General features: G+C 51.9%; 2 protein-coding genes across 3 annotated transcripts; one reads left to right on the top strand and one right to left on the bottom strand.

The window, feature by feature from the left end:
- The first annotated feature begins 2,095 nt into the window (after positions 1-2,095).
- On the top strand, positions 2,096-8,192 carry MVB12A (multivesicular body subunit 12A). The gene is made up of 9 exons (XM_081077346.1): positions 2,096-2,246; positions 2,337-2,435; positions 2,560-2,656; positions 3,640-3,766; positions 4,159-4,278; positions 4,352-4,458; positions 4,694-4,755; positions 5,079-5,135; positions 5,268-8,192. Exons 1-9 carry the CDS (start codon positions 2,163-2,165, stop codon positions 5,328-5,330), a joined length of 816 nt encoding a protein of 271 aa, XP_080933472.1. The 5' UTR covers positions 2,096-2,162; the 3' UTR covers positions 5,331-8,192.
- Positions 8,193-9,435: 1,243 nt separating this feature from the next.
- On the bottom strand, positions 9,436-14,901 carry TMEM221 (transmembrane protein 221; the record flags this gene model as incomplete). 2 transcript variants are annotated; one of them, XM_081077015.1, is made up of 4 exons in its annotated part: positions 9,436-10,006; positions 10,661-10,891; positions 13,177-13,262; positions 14,390-14,901. In XM_081077015.1, the coding sequence occupies 4 exons, from the start codon at positions 14,707-14,709 to the stop codon at positions 9,945-9,947; spliced, it is 699 nt and encodes a 232-aa protein (XP_080933141.1). The 2 variants fall into 2 exon arrangements, with proteins under 2 accessions (XP_080933141.1, XP_080933140.1); XM_081077014.1 differs by lacking the exon at positions 9,436-10,006 and having other exon boundaries at positions 10,422-10,891; positions 14,390-14,709.
- Between the last annotated feature and the right edge of the window lie 1,755 nt (positions 14,902-16,656).

Raw genomic sequence — 16,656 nt, forward strand, 5'->3', positions numbered from 1 at the left:
AGTCTCCTTTTCCCTAGTTTCTTAACTCCTTAGCCCCTGGTTTTAATCACTCTTCTAATCAGTTTCTAAATCCTAAACTAAAGATTGCTCCTAGCCTAAATCACAGAATATCTCTCACCCCTGCTTAATAACTACTTAAAAGCCTGTGAACTATAATCATGGTACCCCAACATTCCCCCAAGCCATTCCAGACCTAATTCTTGGATAAATAAACGCCATCCCAGAGACCAAATGGGTCTTAACACTCCTCCGGGCCAGTCCAGACCTAACTCCTGGGTGAACAAATGTCACCTGAAATTAAGGTTAAGAAGTTTTGAGTCCCATCCCTGGAGCCAGCGCTTTTAATTTATTAGCTAATATCTGTCTCTTCTCATCTAGGGGCCGTCAGGATACGAATTATGTCCCAGTGTGGCTTCCAGTGCACTCTGACCAAGGAAAAAGAGACCCCTTTTTTTATTATTTAAGGACAGATAGGGTGCGCGTTTCCTGAATACCCATTAGGTAGGGACAGCTCTACCCCCTTCTCACCTTGAAGCGGATACAGAAGAAGAGACCTCCCGTCCCTCAACTGCCCACAGAGATTTATGGGGATCACGTCTCTCAGGGAAAACAAGGCAGGGAGTTAAGAGACAGGTAATTGAGTCTCTGCATTCCTGCACGTCCAACACAATCCATGAGGAGCACCACTTGGAGACCTCTCAAATTCTTCCCTTATCTGCCCTATCCATTAGCTACTGTGAAGAGTCTAAAATAGAATAAATTAGACCGGTTCTAATAGACCAGTAGAGGGCTACAACGACCTCCATCTCACCCTAGCCTCATTATACTATCATTATAATATCATACATATGCCCAGTAGTTCATTAGTATCATTATAACAGACAGAACTCTGGGAAGAGACATGCTGCAGTCTAAGCGGATGAGGTAATAGCCAGTCATCAATCACAGGTGTCAATCAAGTGGCCCCGTGTCTGGAGGGGGACAGCCCATCCCAGAGAAAAAAAACAAAACCGCCAGACCCCCTGTAACAATGGGCCTCCAGCCACTTTTCTTAGTGCTCGGCCCACTCCTAATTTTTTGGAGTGTACTATCTCTTCTAATAAACTTTTCACCACTTTACCTCTGTGTCTCTTTCAATTCTTTGCTCCAGACGCCAAGAACTTGGACACCGCACCAAAGGGGGCCCATCCTTGGATAACGCAGCGGCTGGGATGCCCACCCCTCACCCAGGAGACCCAGGTTCAATGCCCACTGTGGTGAAGCGACCCGACACTCTGCCCGGACTCCACCACGTTTGTTCTCTGGTGTGAGAGCCAAGCCCCGACTTCTCCCTCTCTGGTAACGTTACCAGGAAACGCTGCAAGGGAGTTGTAAATTTGGATTCCAGTGTCTGGGCGCCTGAGGATTAAGAAATTGCTCTTTTCCAGGTTAGGACCTTGTTAATTAACAAGGTACAGGTAGCCTTGAGAAAGGGAACTAATAGTTAATCAGTGAGGGGAGAAACAAAAACAGATACCAGGAGAGATCAAACTGCAAAGTCTAATTGCAAAGTGGCTAGATAGAGAGCTATGTGATGAGTCAAACTGCAAACTAGTTAAGTCTAAGTACGTTATTGAGTCCCTGAATTTCACCCTTACGCAAGTTGTACAAAGATTTCATGGCTTATGGGGCTCGGCAATTTTGTTATTTAAACTAATCGCTGTGTGACACAGGAAAGTATCTTTTGATGACTTCCCAGAACTAGAATTGTAGGGTTTTCATATTTATCCCTTAAATTTTCGGGAAACCTAGAACGTGTCTCTACAGGAGACGCTGATAAAGCCCGGCATCCTGGGGAACATAGCTCCGGTTTGCACCGAGAGCCGGACGCCCGGCGCTGAGCAGATACATTTCCGGCGGAAGTTACTGGGCGTGAGAAGAAAGAGAGTTTTCCGCAAACGTCTCTGCTCACAGGGGCACCTGGGCGACGCATGAGGGGCGTGGCTCCGTGTCCCCACAAGATTGGCCGGTGGCTTCCCGGGCAAGCGCAAATGGCGCATTATGAGCCCCGCCTTCGCAGGGCCGTCTGGGAGTTGTAGTTCAGACTCCTACCCCAACTCGGCAGTGGGACTTTGGCTCAGAAGTCCGAGGCGGTCCACCGCCTTCGGCACTTGACTGGGAGGATGGATCCCGGGCACGACGCGGCGCCGTTGGCTGGCCTGGCCTGGTCGTCGGCCTCGGCACCTCCGCCGCGGGGATTCAGTGCGGTGAGCAGCGTCGGGAAGTGGGAATTGAACCGGGGCTGGGGCAGCTGCGGCAGGGCAGGATCCTGGCGCTGACTCGCTTCCCCCCTGTAGATCTCTTGCACCGTGGAGGGGGCGCCGGCCAGCTTCGGCAAGAGCTTCGCCCAGAAATCTGGCTATTTCCTGTGCCTGAGCACCTTGGGCAGCTTGGAGGTAAGGGGCCTCCACCTCCGGGATCCCCGGGGTCCGCCCACTCTCCCCGTCATTTCGCTGGGCCCTGCGCCAGGTGCGCGGTCCCGGCTGCTGAGTGACTCTCGCCCTATTCTCCCTAATCCAGAATCCGCAGGAGAACGTGGTGGCCGATATCCAGGTCCTGGTGGACAAGAGCCCCCTTCCGCCGGGCTTCTCCCCGGTCTGCGACCCCCTGGACTCCAGTGAGGCTCGCGGGTGGGGGGCGCGTCCGCGTCCCTGTGTGGAGGATTTGGGAGGATGGTGGAGGGACAACAGGCGCGCGATTTCTGAACCTTGGCCGCCCCCTCAATGCTCTGGGTGATGACAGGATTGGCCGAGGACTCGGTGCCCTGTTCTAGGGCGGGGTGACGGACCCAGCCCTGCGTGAAAATGTGCGGTTGGCACAGTCTCTGCCCTAGAATAACCATTGCGACCTATTTTATTGCTGTCACTGCTACATCTTCTCCTTACCCCGTAGCCAAGCTGAACCGCGAGCAGTTCTCTTTCATTTCCAGGCTTTTGCACACTCCGATTCCTCTGCCTGGAGCACCCTTTCCCCACTCGTCTGGTTAGCTAATACTTGGTTCTCCCGACCCCTCTTCTTCTGTCCTACGCAGCCCTGGCGCTGCCCGCCCAGCGGTGAGCGCTCTCTAACCTCGAAACCTGGCTCTCTGAACCTGGCTCTCTCTGCCTCCCAACGTGTCTTGTTATTTATGTTTGATTTTCAGGGTAGATCTATCTATAATGGAACTAACAAACTTTTTCTGTAAAGGGCCAGGCAGTAAATATTTAAGGCTTTGTAGACCAGGTGGTGTCTGTTGCATATTCTTTTTTCTTCTTCACAATCCTTTAAAAATTTAAAAACCATTCTTAGCTCACGAGCCCTACAAAAACAGATGTTGGATGGGATTTGGCTCATAAGCACCCAGTTCTGTCTGATTCCACAATTACCCACTCTAGCTGTGGTGCACATGGTCACCCATGAATGCTCCTCCATGTCACCAAAGAGGAGCCAGCCCCAATGGCTCCGGGAATGGAATGTCTATACCATTTATGATTTCATCACTGCCCTAACACCATCCAGGTGACTGCCTTAAACAGTGCCCTGGCTAGTGTCATCTTGGAGCCATCTTTGGGTCCCTTCCCTGCTTTTCCCTCTTCTCACTCCCCTGCCCCCCACTCCCAGAGGCATCTGTGTCCAAGAAGAAACGCATGTGTGTGAAGTTGGTGCCCCTGGGGGCCGCGGACACAGCTGTGTTTGACATCCGGCTGAGTGGGAAGACCAAGACTGTGCCTGGATACCTGCGAATAGGGTAGGACTGCCCCCTAGCCTCTAGCCTCGTTCCTTGCCCTCCAACTCCCATATGTACGCTTCTGACCCTTAGGGACTCCCCTGAGGTCTCCTATCTCTTCTGGCACCTCTCTGGGCCTCAGTTTCCACATGTTAAAACGGGGACAGTTACACCAGTCTCGGAGGGTCGTCATAAGGAATAAATAAGTTCGGGTGTTTGAAGTGCACAGTGTGGTGATAGGACCCAGCAGTGGCTTAGGATGTGGGCTGAGATGCTGAAAGGAAAACTCCCCAAAAGGCAGGAGTCACCCAGGCAGGAGAGGCCCGGATTCCTCTTTCCTTCTCCTGGCACCTGTTCTCAGCCCTGGCTGCACCTTGCGCCAGAACCCCTTTTTGTTTTCCCTCCCCCTCTAGGGACATGGGTGGCTTTGCCATCTGGTGCAAGAAGGCAAAGGCCCCTCGGCCAGTGCCCAAGCCCCGAACTCTCAGCCGGGATATGCAGGGCCTCTCCTTGGACCCACCTGGCCAGCCCAGGTGAGTCCTGGGCTCGGGGATGGGGGCAACAAAGGGGGATCAGGCCTAACCTGGGCTGTCTGGTCTCCACCAGCAAGAGCGGCTTTCCAGAGCGGACGCTGTCCAGACTGGGCTCACGGGCCTCCACCCTGCGGAGGAATGATTCCATATACGAGGCCTCCAACCTCTATGGCATCTCAGGTGAGTGCAGAGTGGGAAACTGAGGCACGGGGGTGGGGCAAGACTGCTTGAAGGTTATATAGCCTGGAAGGGGCAGGGCCCAGGTTAGAACCAAGACTGGCTCCATGCGCATTCTGTAAAGACGGGGCAGGGGAAGGGACCCTACGTGGTAGGCTTCTGGGGTTACGTGGACAGCAGTGAGGCCCCTAACCTCATTCCCCTCAGCTCCTTACTCCACTCTCCATGCTTTCCTCAGCCATGGATGGGGTTCCCTTCACGCTGCACCCCCGATTCGAAGGCAAGAGCTGCGGCCCCCTGGTGAGTCTAGACACTGGGGAGCCTGGGTCTGCCCTTTCTCATCGCCTTTCTAGCACTGGAATGCAGTGGGTGTCCTCCGTGCACCCCGCCCCCAGCACACGCCCACATTCCTGGGTCGGGGGAGGCTGGAAGCCAAGGAGTTAGGGCTAGAGGGTCTTAGTCTGAATGGGGGAGTCAGGAGGGGCAGTTGGATGCTGGTGGCTAGAGGCTGTGGCAGGAAGAGGGAGAGGGTGTTCAGGCAAATATTGAGGGGGCGGAAGGTAAGGAAATGGGGGTTCCAAGTGGGGATCTGGGCCCCCAACTGACCTGACCCTGCCCACCAGGCTTTCTCTGCGTTTGCTGATCTGACCATCAAGTCTCTCGCGGACATTGAGGAGGAGGTGGGTACGGGGTGGGAAGGGAACGCTGGGGCCTCCCACCTCTCAGGGCTGCAGATCGCTCAGTCCCTAAATGTCCCCCCATTCCTTGGACACCCCGTGGTCCCTCCCTCATTCTGAGCTCTCTCCCCCCAGTACAACTACGGCTTCGTGGTGGAGAAAACAGCAGCTGCGCGCCTGCCCCCCAGCGTGTCATAACCCCTTGCCTGCCCCAGGGAAGAGCCCCCTGCCCGACACTCCCTGGACTGGCAGCTGCCTGCCTCACCTCATGTTGGGGACCTTGGCGACACAGGGTGTTCTGGACCCTCAGCCATGCAGAGCTGCCACCCTGAAGGAGGGGGTGGACCTGGCTGCTTGGTGATGAGGTCTCCTGCCCTGGGCCCTGCAGGGCAGGGGTGGGGGTTGGACGGAAACCAGTGCCTTCAAGTCATTTGTGTCAAAACTCCGGTGCCTGGAGGCCACATGGCATCCTCCTGGCAATAAATACGCACGCTGTCCGGAGTCCTTATCCTGGCCCTGGGTCCTCTGTGGCTCCTGGTCTTCACCTCACACGCGGAGCACCAGCCACGTTGGCTGTGCACCCAGCAAGCAGGTGAAATCCTGGAGGGGAGGTGGCATTGTTACCACCCCCATTCCACAGAATGGGGAACTGAGGCTCAGCCAGGGCCTGAGCCAGGACTCTTGGTCATAGAGAAGATCCTTCCCGCTCTTCTATCCTTGAGCGTAACAGTAATAATAATAACAGCTACCATTGATCATGGGACCATGTCCCCAACACCTGACGCACAGTATCTCACTTAATCCTCCCACAGCCCAGTGGGGATCTCCTACTTTGTCACCATTTTACAGATAGGAAAACTGAGGCAGGGAGCGGCTAAGGTCACAGCTGGGAGTAGAACCCAGAGCCCAGTCCTAATCAGCAAGCTTTTCCTCCTCCTCTGCACCCCTTTTCCTCCACTGTGCTGTGGATACAAATGGGGAGCTCTTATTCGCAGTAATTAAGTTTTATGAAGTCACTGCGAAAATTGACTTAGGAATACTGACTGGACTCTTCAGGAATGCAGGTAGTTTCCTGTAAGTCTCTGGTCAGATTTTTGTGAAGCGATCACTAGATAACCTTGTTTTGTGTGTGTTTCAAGACACCTTGTTTATTACATATGCTGCTGATTTGCTAATATTCAACTCGCTGCCGACTAACTCAGGCCTGAAGAAAGCCCATCGAACATGTACTTTCTCCGAAAGGCACATCACAGCCTTCTTGAGCTTAGAGATACCACACAGCACTTCTGCACTACGCTTGGGGGCCTTTTGCAAACAGAAATATCAAGGAAAAGCATAAAATTGTGCCACTAAATAGATGGCAAGAAGGACTTGTTTACAGTCTTGGAACTGGAACAAGCGGCAGAGTATCACCTTTCCCCCTCCGCTGGGAACGTGCACTTCCTGTGACTCAAAAATTTCCTGCTCTGTGCATGTCCTCCAATGACTACAAAAGCATCAGAAGTATTGATTTTTTGGGGGTGGTTTACAAATAAATTTTTGCTGGTAGGACAATTCACAAATAAGGAATCTGTGAATAATGAAGCTCGACTATTTGTGAAATTAAGTGCCCCAGGCTCACGCTATCTTTCTGCCACGTGTGTGCTTCTCCCCATACCCCCTTTATATTTAATTTTTTAATTGGGGAACAATGTTTTTCCAGGACCCATCAGCTCTATGTCAAGTAGTTTTTTAAATCTAGTTGTGGGGGGCGCAGCTCATTTGCCATGTGGGAATTGAACCGGCTACCTTGGTGTTATGAGCATTGCGCTCTAACCACTGAGCCAACTGCCCCCCCCCTGCTTCTGCTCTCCCACATCTCTGCAGCATCGGGTAGCCCAGGTTGTGCCACCGTTGGGAACGTCCCCAGATCCCTGTGACTCAGAAAGGCTAAGGCTTAGTTTTTGTTCATACCATGTGCCCACAGCAGGGGAGCAGCAGACTGTTGGTTGTAGTTGTGCAGAAATCTCTGACAGTGGGGACAGAAAGGTCTCACACTGTAAATTAAATGCCGTAGCCTGGAAGTACCTCGATCAAGTTCCACTTACAACTCATTGGCCAGAATGGTTCCCATGGGACTTGGAAGGGCCAGCTCACCCTCCTGGGTCCTTGTGTCTATCAATACTTCCCCTGGGACCTGAGGGGGAGGGCTGCCTTGCACAGGGGTCTGAGGGAAAAGGGGTCCCTGCTCTGTGATCCATGGGGTGGTGGGGGAGGTAAATCCCTGCTCTGGGGTCTGAGTGGGAAGACAGCTGTCCTGGAGAGGTGGGTGAGGGGAGACCATGCAAAAGGTACCCCCTCCCCCACACACTCAGTTTGGGAAAACTAGGCCTTGGGTGCTAAGATATCTCCCACATCTCCCCCTCTGGGCACAGCCAGCTCCTGCCAGGTCCAGCCCAGGCTGCTCTGGCGCCGGCCTAGGAATCTGATGCCTTGTGGAAGCAAAGCCCGTTTGTTCTCCTTGGTTTCCTTCTCAGCCTCCCCCGAACCAGCCCTGGATCACTTTCCAGGGTGTCTGTGTGATGGGGCCCCTGCAGGACCTGTGCTGGCTTTAGGTCTGATTGGATTGTCACTATATGACCCTACAAAATTCCAAAGCTCTGAGCCCTGTTGTGAGGGCCTGGACCCTCACCACCTCCCAAAGGGGCAGGGCCACATCAATCTTAACAGCCCCAGGCTGAGCTGACATCATCTTGGGCTACAGAGGAGGGAGCCAAAGTCTTACCTTTCCCTCCTTTTGCTCCTGGGTGCTGAGAGCCAGGCATCACAGAGACCTGGATACCAAGAGGGACATTTCTGGAGAGACGCTGTCCCAGCTCCACTGCTCACTAGCTGGTGACCCTGAGCAGTGACTCAACCTCTCTGTATTTACAGAACTTTTCCGTCACCCCCAAAGGAGACCCTGTCCTCATTAGCAGTCACTCCCTTACCCCCTCCCCCATCCCTTGGCAACCACCAATCTGCTTTGTCTGGATTTGCCTGTTCTGGACATTTCATATAAATGGAATCATACACTATGTGACCTTTTGTATCTGACTTCTTTCACTCGGTGTGATGGTTTCAAGGTTCATCAAGGTTGTAGCGTGTGTCAGTGCTTCGGTCCTTTTTATGGCTGAATAGCCTTCCATTATGTAGATGGACCCTTTTATTCATCCATTTGTCAGCTGATTGACATTTGGGCTGTTTCTACCTTTTGGGGATTGTGACTAGTGCTTCTATGAACATGCATGTAGAAGGATTTGTTTGAACACCTGACTTCGATACTTTCAGACCTCCTTAAATTTTATACCCCCACCCTAGTCCTGTTCCTGGATGAGGCCACGGGGTCCAGTTTCTAGCTCCCCTTTCGAGTCCAGGAGGTGAGGCCCTCTGCAACGGTGTCCAGCCAGCGGTGTTTCCTCCTTGCTCTACTCTCTCCCCCACCCTGAGACCCCAGGACCTGCCCGATTCCAGGGAGTTGTTAGAAACTGGAGTCTCCAGTATTCCTCAGGCACCTGCTCTATCCTGGATCCCTATGGGATGGGGTTTCAGCCATCACTGCCGTGTGGCCTCACTTCTTGGGCCTCAGTTTCTCCATCTGTGAGTGGGGCTGTCTTGAAGATTAACTGAGGCCAGGAAAGCACCTGGTCTGTGCCTGCAACACCAGCATTTGATAAAGACGTGACATGTATGTATTCTTTTTTTATCTTCGTTGATATTCATGTTGCTTGCCAAGAGCCCATGCTTACTGGGCACCCACGTCAGGCACCCCGTGGGACGCTCATGTACATTATCGTACATTATCTCTTGACCCCACTCCACTGGCAAGGAGAAAGTCTGTGTAGCTTCCCAGGGGGCCAGGGAGGAAGGAGATGGCTAAGGCTGGTGAGGCATCCAGCTGGGTCTCTACCTGGGGTCAAACTTGGGAACCAGCTACCCTGCTGGTTGCTGTCATTTCTCTGCCCATTGGGGTCTCGGGGGTCTTCAAGCCACTGTGTGGCTGAGACTACTTTGCTCCTTGGACCCTGGAGTCCCCATGTGGCCCAGGAAGGGACAGGCTGGAAGATTTCCAGGGACATCTGTCCATTTGGGGTAGAGGTGTGGGGGGGTCAGGCCATCCCCACTCCCAGGGAAATTTACATGCATGATTTGTGGGAGATGGGTGCCAGATTGGGGTCTACAAGGGGCATATCCCCTGCCTCCCATTCCTGTTACCCCACCCTTCACCCCAAGCTTGGGCTTGGCCATGCAGCAAGTTCAGATGTGGCTCAAGTGACACAGAAATAGTGAGGGTTGAAGTTTATTTGTGAGTTCTGCAGAAAGGGAGGGGGGCCAGGGCCTCTGAGACATAAGAGTGGAGCCCCCTGGGGCACCAAGCTATCCACTCCAAGCCTTGTCAGTTCCGTGAGCCCCAGAAACTGGCCGTCAACCCCTCCTTTTCCTGCCATCAGGTACTGACTGACAGCAGCACAGCCTGACACGAACTGAGAACATACTGTGAACAGGTTCCTGGAATGGCTTACACAGAGTCTCACAGGAGCCCTAGGCAGAGAGACCGCTTCCATCCCCATTTTATAGACAAGGAAACTGAGACATAAGAGTGGTGAAGCCCTCAGCCATGGACCCACAGCCAGGAGTCTTGGTGCAGCCCTCCAGGGGTGCTGTGGCCCTGGGATGCTCTAAGCTCTGCACACACAAGTTTCAAACGCTCACAGCCTGGAAGGAGTCGCAGGGACTTGCACTGTCAGCAGCATGGGAGTTACAGGACCCAGGTTCAAATCCTGGCTCTGACGCTCAGTACTGGCCGGGGGACCCCTGGTGAGTCACTGCCCCTCTCTGGGCCTCGGTTTCCTCATCTGTAAAATGGATGGAGACATTTAGAGAACTACCACCTAAGCCCCACCACCCCCTCCTGCCTATCACAGGACCTCATTCCTCTGCACAGCTACATTTCCCAGCCTCCCCCTGCAGCAAGGTGTGGCCATATGTCTCTGTTCTGGTCAGTGAGAAGGGTTTCAAGGCCTCCCAGGAAGAAGTCCAAGAGATGCTGAGCCAGCCCTGACCTCTGCCTTTCCCTCCAAGTGAGGAGGTGAAGGCTGGAGCTCTGGCAGCCATCTTGTGCCATGTGACAAACTTGAGGCCAAAAGCCAAGGATGCTGTGAACTCAGAGAGAAATCAAGTTGTACTGCTACTGTAGCTGACCCTGGATCTAGCTCTACAGAGTCCTATTCCTGCTGTGTGACACCTGCTCTCTGTCCCTGATCCCTGGGCTCAGACCAGCGTGGAGTCCTTTCCGGAACCCCCTGGCTTGGGGCTCAGCATGCTGCGCATCTCGTGGCTGACCCCTTCCCAGTGCCCCCCACCGGCTGATAGCGACCGGTGCATTCGGGATGCAGGCAGGCTGCTCTCCCAGCCTCCCCCCACGGCTGCAGGTGCGGTGGCAGTGACTGTGGGTCTGAGGGGGTCCCCAGGTTCTGGGCAAAATGAGTAGGGAGTTCGGTGGTGGGTACCCTGTTGGGGCTGAGCCTCAGGGCTGGCCTTGGAGACTTGCGCGGGGCGGACGGGGTCATCTTCAAAATGCGGCGGGGACAGCTCATGGAGGCCACGGCGGGTGGCCCGGGCGGCCCGGAGCAGAGTGTGGGTCAGCACAGCCACCAGGGCCAGGGCACCCAAGCCAAGGATGGAGGCAGCTGCTGCTCCTGCCTCGATCTCGAAGAGCAGCAGAGCGTAGATGGACAGTGCTGAGGAAGGAAATGTTTCTCATTTATTCAGTCAGCAAATATTTGCACCCCAAGCCCTGGGAGAGGTCCCCAAACGGGGCAGTTATTCAAAACCATATGACATGGTAGGCACGCGGATTAACTAATCCAATCCTTCATACCCCACAACGACATCATGATGTCAATTTTACCATAAACAGGTACGTTTTCTGTTATGTTGTGATGTGTACTTTACCACAGGGAAAACAACCCAGATCTCAGGCTTTCTGAATCCCTGTGATTGGCCTGGAGTGAATCACAGCTCCACTCTGGCCTCATTTTGCTCATCCGAACAAGATGGTTGGTGACTGGGCCTTGAGAACCTGTTCTTATTCTCTGTCACCCTGTCCAGCATCCAGTTGGCACCAGTCTTTACTGTGGGGACTGTCCTATGCATTGTAGGACATTTAGCAGTGTCTACTTACTAGATACCAGTAGCACCTTCCCCCTGCTGTTATTACAACCAAAAATGTCTCCAGATATTGCTAAATGTCTCCTGGGGCACAGAATCAGCCCCCATTGAGAACTGCCACCCCAACCCTGGCTACTGATCTAGGAGCTCTGACCCACCCCTGTGGCATCAGTGATGTGTATGGTACTAGGCTTGGCCAATTAGCATTGCTTCCCCTGGTTGTAGTGATTGCTGCAGGGCTATCACATGACCCAAGCTCAGCCAATCAGATTCCCTGGGGAACTGGTAGCTGAGAAGTCCAGAGCTGACTTCTTGGCTCTTTGTGGGCTGTTTTTATGCTTTCTCTGGCTCTGCACTCTTGCTTTTGAAAATGCCACACTGTATCATGTCTGACATATTAAAGTGAGGCCAAGGACTTTTTTTGCTCTAAACATTTTTGAAAAGGTCTTTATAATTATTTTTTTGGCTCTGGTTAGCAACGAATGGAGGATTGGCTGGACATGCTGGGGAATTCTTGCCTAGTGAGGTCACCTAACCTCAAAAAGAATCTAAATGAGAGCTGCACGAATTCTTAATTTAACACTTAATGAGGCTGAAATAGTTACTTTCTTTGCCCTTTTCTCATATTTTAGAATGAGGATATTTTATTCTCCAAGTTGCCAAGAGTTTTGTCAGCTCATGAAAAGGCTGGAGGTTGTAGGCATTGTGTGAAAAGCGCTCCTCAGTCGTCCTCCTCAGGGGACTGCAGGTGAAGAGGTGAAGCAAGAGGCATTTCTGATGACCTCATTTGAGCACCTGGATCCAGCCACACCTGAAGCCAACAACTCCTGATCTTTTCTGATACACAAGTCACCCCATCCACTCTCTTTTTTTAAAAAAACCCCCACAGCTGGAGTATTTTATTAAGTTCAACAAAAAACGTTATGCAGAGTGCCCTGCACTTCATATACAAGTTCCCACAATGAGCTGTAGGCTCACATCTCATAAGTACGTATTTTAAATATATCTTCTAAACTTCTACTTCTCTACTGTGGGACTCATAAAAAAGAGTGATAGCAAATCCCTATTTTTCATTCAGTTGAATAATTTTCCTTCCAGTAAAACAGATTGTTTATTGGGCTGCCAGGAATTAGTGTGGGGCTCAGCATGAAGTATGCAGACCATCAACAAATTTTTCAAGATTACAACAAAACATAAGACGTCAAGAGTCTCTTTAAAGAAATCTGATGATTTTGATGCCTTTACCCACAGGTGTGGATGAAAGTTGATTTAAGAAAAGTGATTACAAGTCAGGAAAGGAAAGACGGGGGATGGGTCCTCTGGCACCCAGCTAATTAATTATTTTTACTGTGCTTCATGTTTTGGGATTTAAAATTGTACTTCTACTGTATAAATCACATTTTCCCCTCCTTAAGCCATTCTTGAGTTGAAAGGTCTGATGTTTATAACTAAAATAGTTTTTGCGAAGGCTAACCTCTGAAACACTATCTCCAGAAACCACCAAGGACATAGAAACTTTTGTTCAAACCAAAAGTTTCAGTAGAAAACTGATGAATCAGAAGTGTTCTGAGGACAAGTACCATTTCTGAAATTCCCCCAGGGGGGCCAGATATCACAGGGATTAACTTAGAATCCTCTCAGCAATTCTATGAGGCAATGAACAGTTATCATCCCATTATACCAATGAGGAAACTGAGGCACAGAGATAATTTTCCCAAGGCCTCAAAGTGAGAAAGTGTCACAAGAGTTGAATACAGGCAGGATGGCTCCAGAGCTGACCCCATTTATGGGGCCATTACCCTTGGTCACCCCAACCCAGGGCCCTATACCCCACATCCTATCCCCGAGCACACACCTGCTAAGTAGACGGAGACCCCGCAGCAGAAGAGGCCGAGGGCCACATGTCTGAGGAGGCGGCAGTCGTACAGAAACCAGTCAGACCTGGGAGGGAGGGGGCAGGAAGGAAAAGGACTCAAGAGGTGGAGCTGGTGGGGGAAGGCCAGGGAAGAGAGGGAGGGAATGACCCAGTTTTGGGGAAAATGAGATCTATGTGAGAACCCAACCATCTATCCATCCATCCATCCATCCATCCACCTCTCCATCCATCCACCCACCCACCTATCCATCTTTCCAGGTAAATGTCTACCACCATTTACCATCCATCTATTCATCCCCATCAATTATTCAATCATACAGCCACCTATCCATTTAACCATGCTTTATGAATCCATCCACTCATTAATCCATCCATCCATTACCCACCCATCCATGTATCCATCCTCCACCTCCTATTTACTATCCATCAAACTAACCAAACATCCATCTGTCCATCCATCCAACGACCATCCATTCCCCTTCCCCATAACCCATCTGTATACATCAGTCCATGCAAACATCCAACACTCACGAAGTAGCTATTATGTACGGACACTTGCTAGACACCTGACTTCCATTATTTTACAGGCCATAAGCTTATTTGGGAGATGAGGAAACTGGTTAACTTGCCACCAATGATGACAGAAACAGATTCCCAAGAGATGCCCCTGACTGCGGACCTATGTTGGGCCTGGCACCGTGCACCATACTTCCGTGGTGGGCACTTTCCCTTCTCCAGTCCCAAGAGACCAGGAAATACAGGCTCTTCCATCATCACTCACCTCCTACCAGTACAAGGGAAGTGGCCTCCTCCCTGGTCTCCCTGCACTTAGAGCTTAATGTTCCATAAATGACAGGGGCTTTCAACACTAGAGCTAGCTGGCCGGGGCCCTCTCTGAGTCTCAGTTGCCACATCTGTAAAATGGGTCGCAGCAATGGTTGTACCTTCTGTAAATTTTAAACTAATATAGAATGGAGGAAGAGAGGCAGGGATGGAAAATCAAAGAGGGGAGGAAAGGAAGGAAAGATGGATGGATGGAAACAGGAAGAGATGAAAAAGGGGTGGGGGGAGGGAGGGATGAATGGAGGGAAGAAGGGAAAAAACCTCTCCCCCAACCTGAGCCCCAGATCGGGGCAGCGGTTCGCCCAGGCTTGGCCAGTACCCAGCCGGGCGGAGGGTCCAGTCCTCCTACCTGCCGGGGCCAGGCCCCCTGGCCAGTTCGGCGCCCAGGTGGCCGCAGAGCGCGGCGAGCAGCAGGCAGGTGAGGCCCAGCACCAGGGCGAGAGCGGCCAGTGCTGCGGCCAGCGGCAGCAGCGCCCCGGCCGCGTCCTCGGGCAGCCCGGGGCCCGCGCCCAGCTCCGCACCTAGCCCGTCGGTGCGCGGCCCCCGCAGCTCCGCGCGGCCCGCCTGCAGCTGAAACAGCAGCTGCGCGCCCAGAGCCGCCAATACCGCCGCCGGGACGCCCAGCAGGATCATCGCGGCCAGCACCCGGCTGCCGTAAGAGCGGGCCATGGCGGGGGTCCTGCAGCCTTGGGAACCGTCGAGCAGTCAGAGATTTTCGGGGGTCAGGGGAGTTGGGGGGTCCCGAGGGAGGCGGAGTCGCAGGGGTTTCTGAAAGTTGGAAGGCTGCGGGAACCTCGGGATGCTGGTCGCAGTGGGGACGAGGAAGCTCCGTGAAAACTCAGGACAAAGTCTCTTCTTCTCGCTCCCGGGACCCTGCGGGCGCCCCCTCCCGGTCTCCAGGTGCTGGCGGGGCGGGGCCAAGAAGGGGTGGGGCGGCCCCACCAGGATAAAGGGAGCGGTGGTCCCATCCTCGGAGCCCGACAGGTCCCTAAGCTCATAAAAGTACCCCCGGACACACACCGATACCCTAAGCACCTGTTTTATTGTTGTTTTTAAAAAACTTGAACACAACTTTAATTCACTTTGATATTCGGTCTTTACCTGCGGACCTTGCCATCATTTTTGATTTCCATCTGTTCACCTTTAAGGCTTTGCAGAAATGTTGCCTCCTCCGCGGCACAAAATAGAGATCAAATTTACATGGAGTAAAATTCACCATTTTAAAGTGAGCACATCAGTGGCATTTAGTGCATTCACAATGCTGTGCAACCAGCACCTCTATTTATTTCCAGAATATCTTCATTACCCCAAAAGGTGATCTCATCCCCATTAGTAATCACTCCCCATTCTTCTCCCCAAGTTTCCCCCACCCCACCCCACCCCACTCCACCCCACCCCACCGCACCCCACACTAATCTATTTTCTGTCTCAATGCATTTGCCTGTGCCGGACATTTCATATAAATGGAAACATACACAATGTGGCCTTTTGTCTGGCTTCCTTCACTCAGCATAGAGTTTTCCAGGTTTATCCAAGTTGTAGCGTGTGTCAGTGCTTCATTCCTTTTTTATGGCTGTGTAATATTCTATTGTGCGGATGGACCACATTGTGTTTACCCATTCATCCTTTGATGGACATTGGGTTGTTTTCACCCTTTGGTGATTGTGACTAGTGTTGCTATGAACATGTGTGAACTATGATTTTTTTTTTTTGAGTCCCTGTTTTCATTTATTTTGGGTATATACCAGAGGGGAATTGCTGGGTCATATAGTCTTTCTATATTTAACTTACTGAAAAACCGCCAGACTGTTTTCCACAGTGGCTGCACTATTTTACATTCCCACCAGCAGTGCAGGAGGGTTCCAATTTCTTCATTTCCCCACCAAGACTTGTTATTTTGTATTTTTATTATAGCCATCCTACTGGATGTGAGGTGGTATCTCACTGCAGTTTTGATTTGCATTCCCCTAATGGCTTCTGATGGTGCGCATCTCTGCATGGACTTGTTGGCCATTTGTGTATCTTCTTTGGAGAGATGTCTGTTCACATCCTTTGCTTATTTTTGAATCCAGTTGTTTGTCTTGTTTACTGGAAGCACTTTGCATTTCCCTCACTGAAGCATGTGCAATGTCCCCGCTGTCAGAGGCCCCCTGCTGGGGGCTGTTCCAAGACAACAGGATGTCTAAGGGCCCACCAACATGTCCCCTTAGTGTCCAGGACTTCACCCAGCACACAGTAGACCCTCAATAAATGCCTGCTGCATCCGTGAATGAATGAATAAATTGTCTGGTACTCCTGCTCTGGAATTCTTGCAAAGTGTTAAATATCAAACCTGAAAATGGTTTCACGGGTAGCACATTCGTGATAGATCCAGAAAAAGAGTGAATGAGTCAACATACATGGCTTCCTACAATCAGGGCCCTGTCTTAATGCACTCAGGCCTGAAAGATAGCATAGTGATCACCTGGGCTTTACAGATGAGAAAGCTGAGGCACAGAAAGGTAGGCTGACTCACTAAGTCACACAGCTTAGCACAGGCAGGGTGGTATTTGGCTCCTATCCACTGCTCTAAACAACTTCACAAACACACTAGTTTTGAATTTCCAGGTCTCTTTT

Source organism: Rhinolophus hipposideros, assembly GCF_964194185.1.
Source record: "Rhinolophus hipposideros genome assembly, chromosome: 16".
NCBI classification, from domain to species: Eukaryota; Metazoa; Chordata; class Mammalia; order Chiroptera; family Rhinolophidae; genus Rhinolophus; species Rhinolophus hipposideros.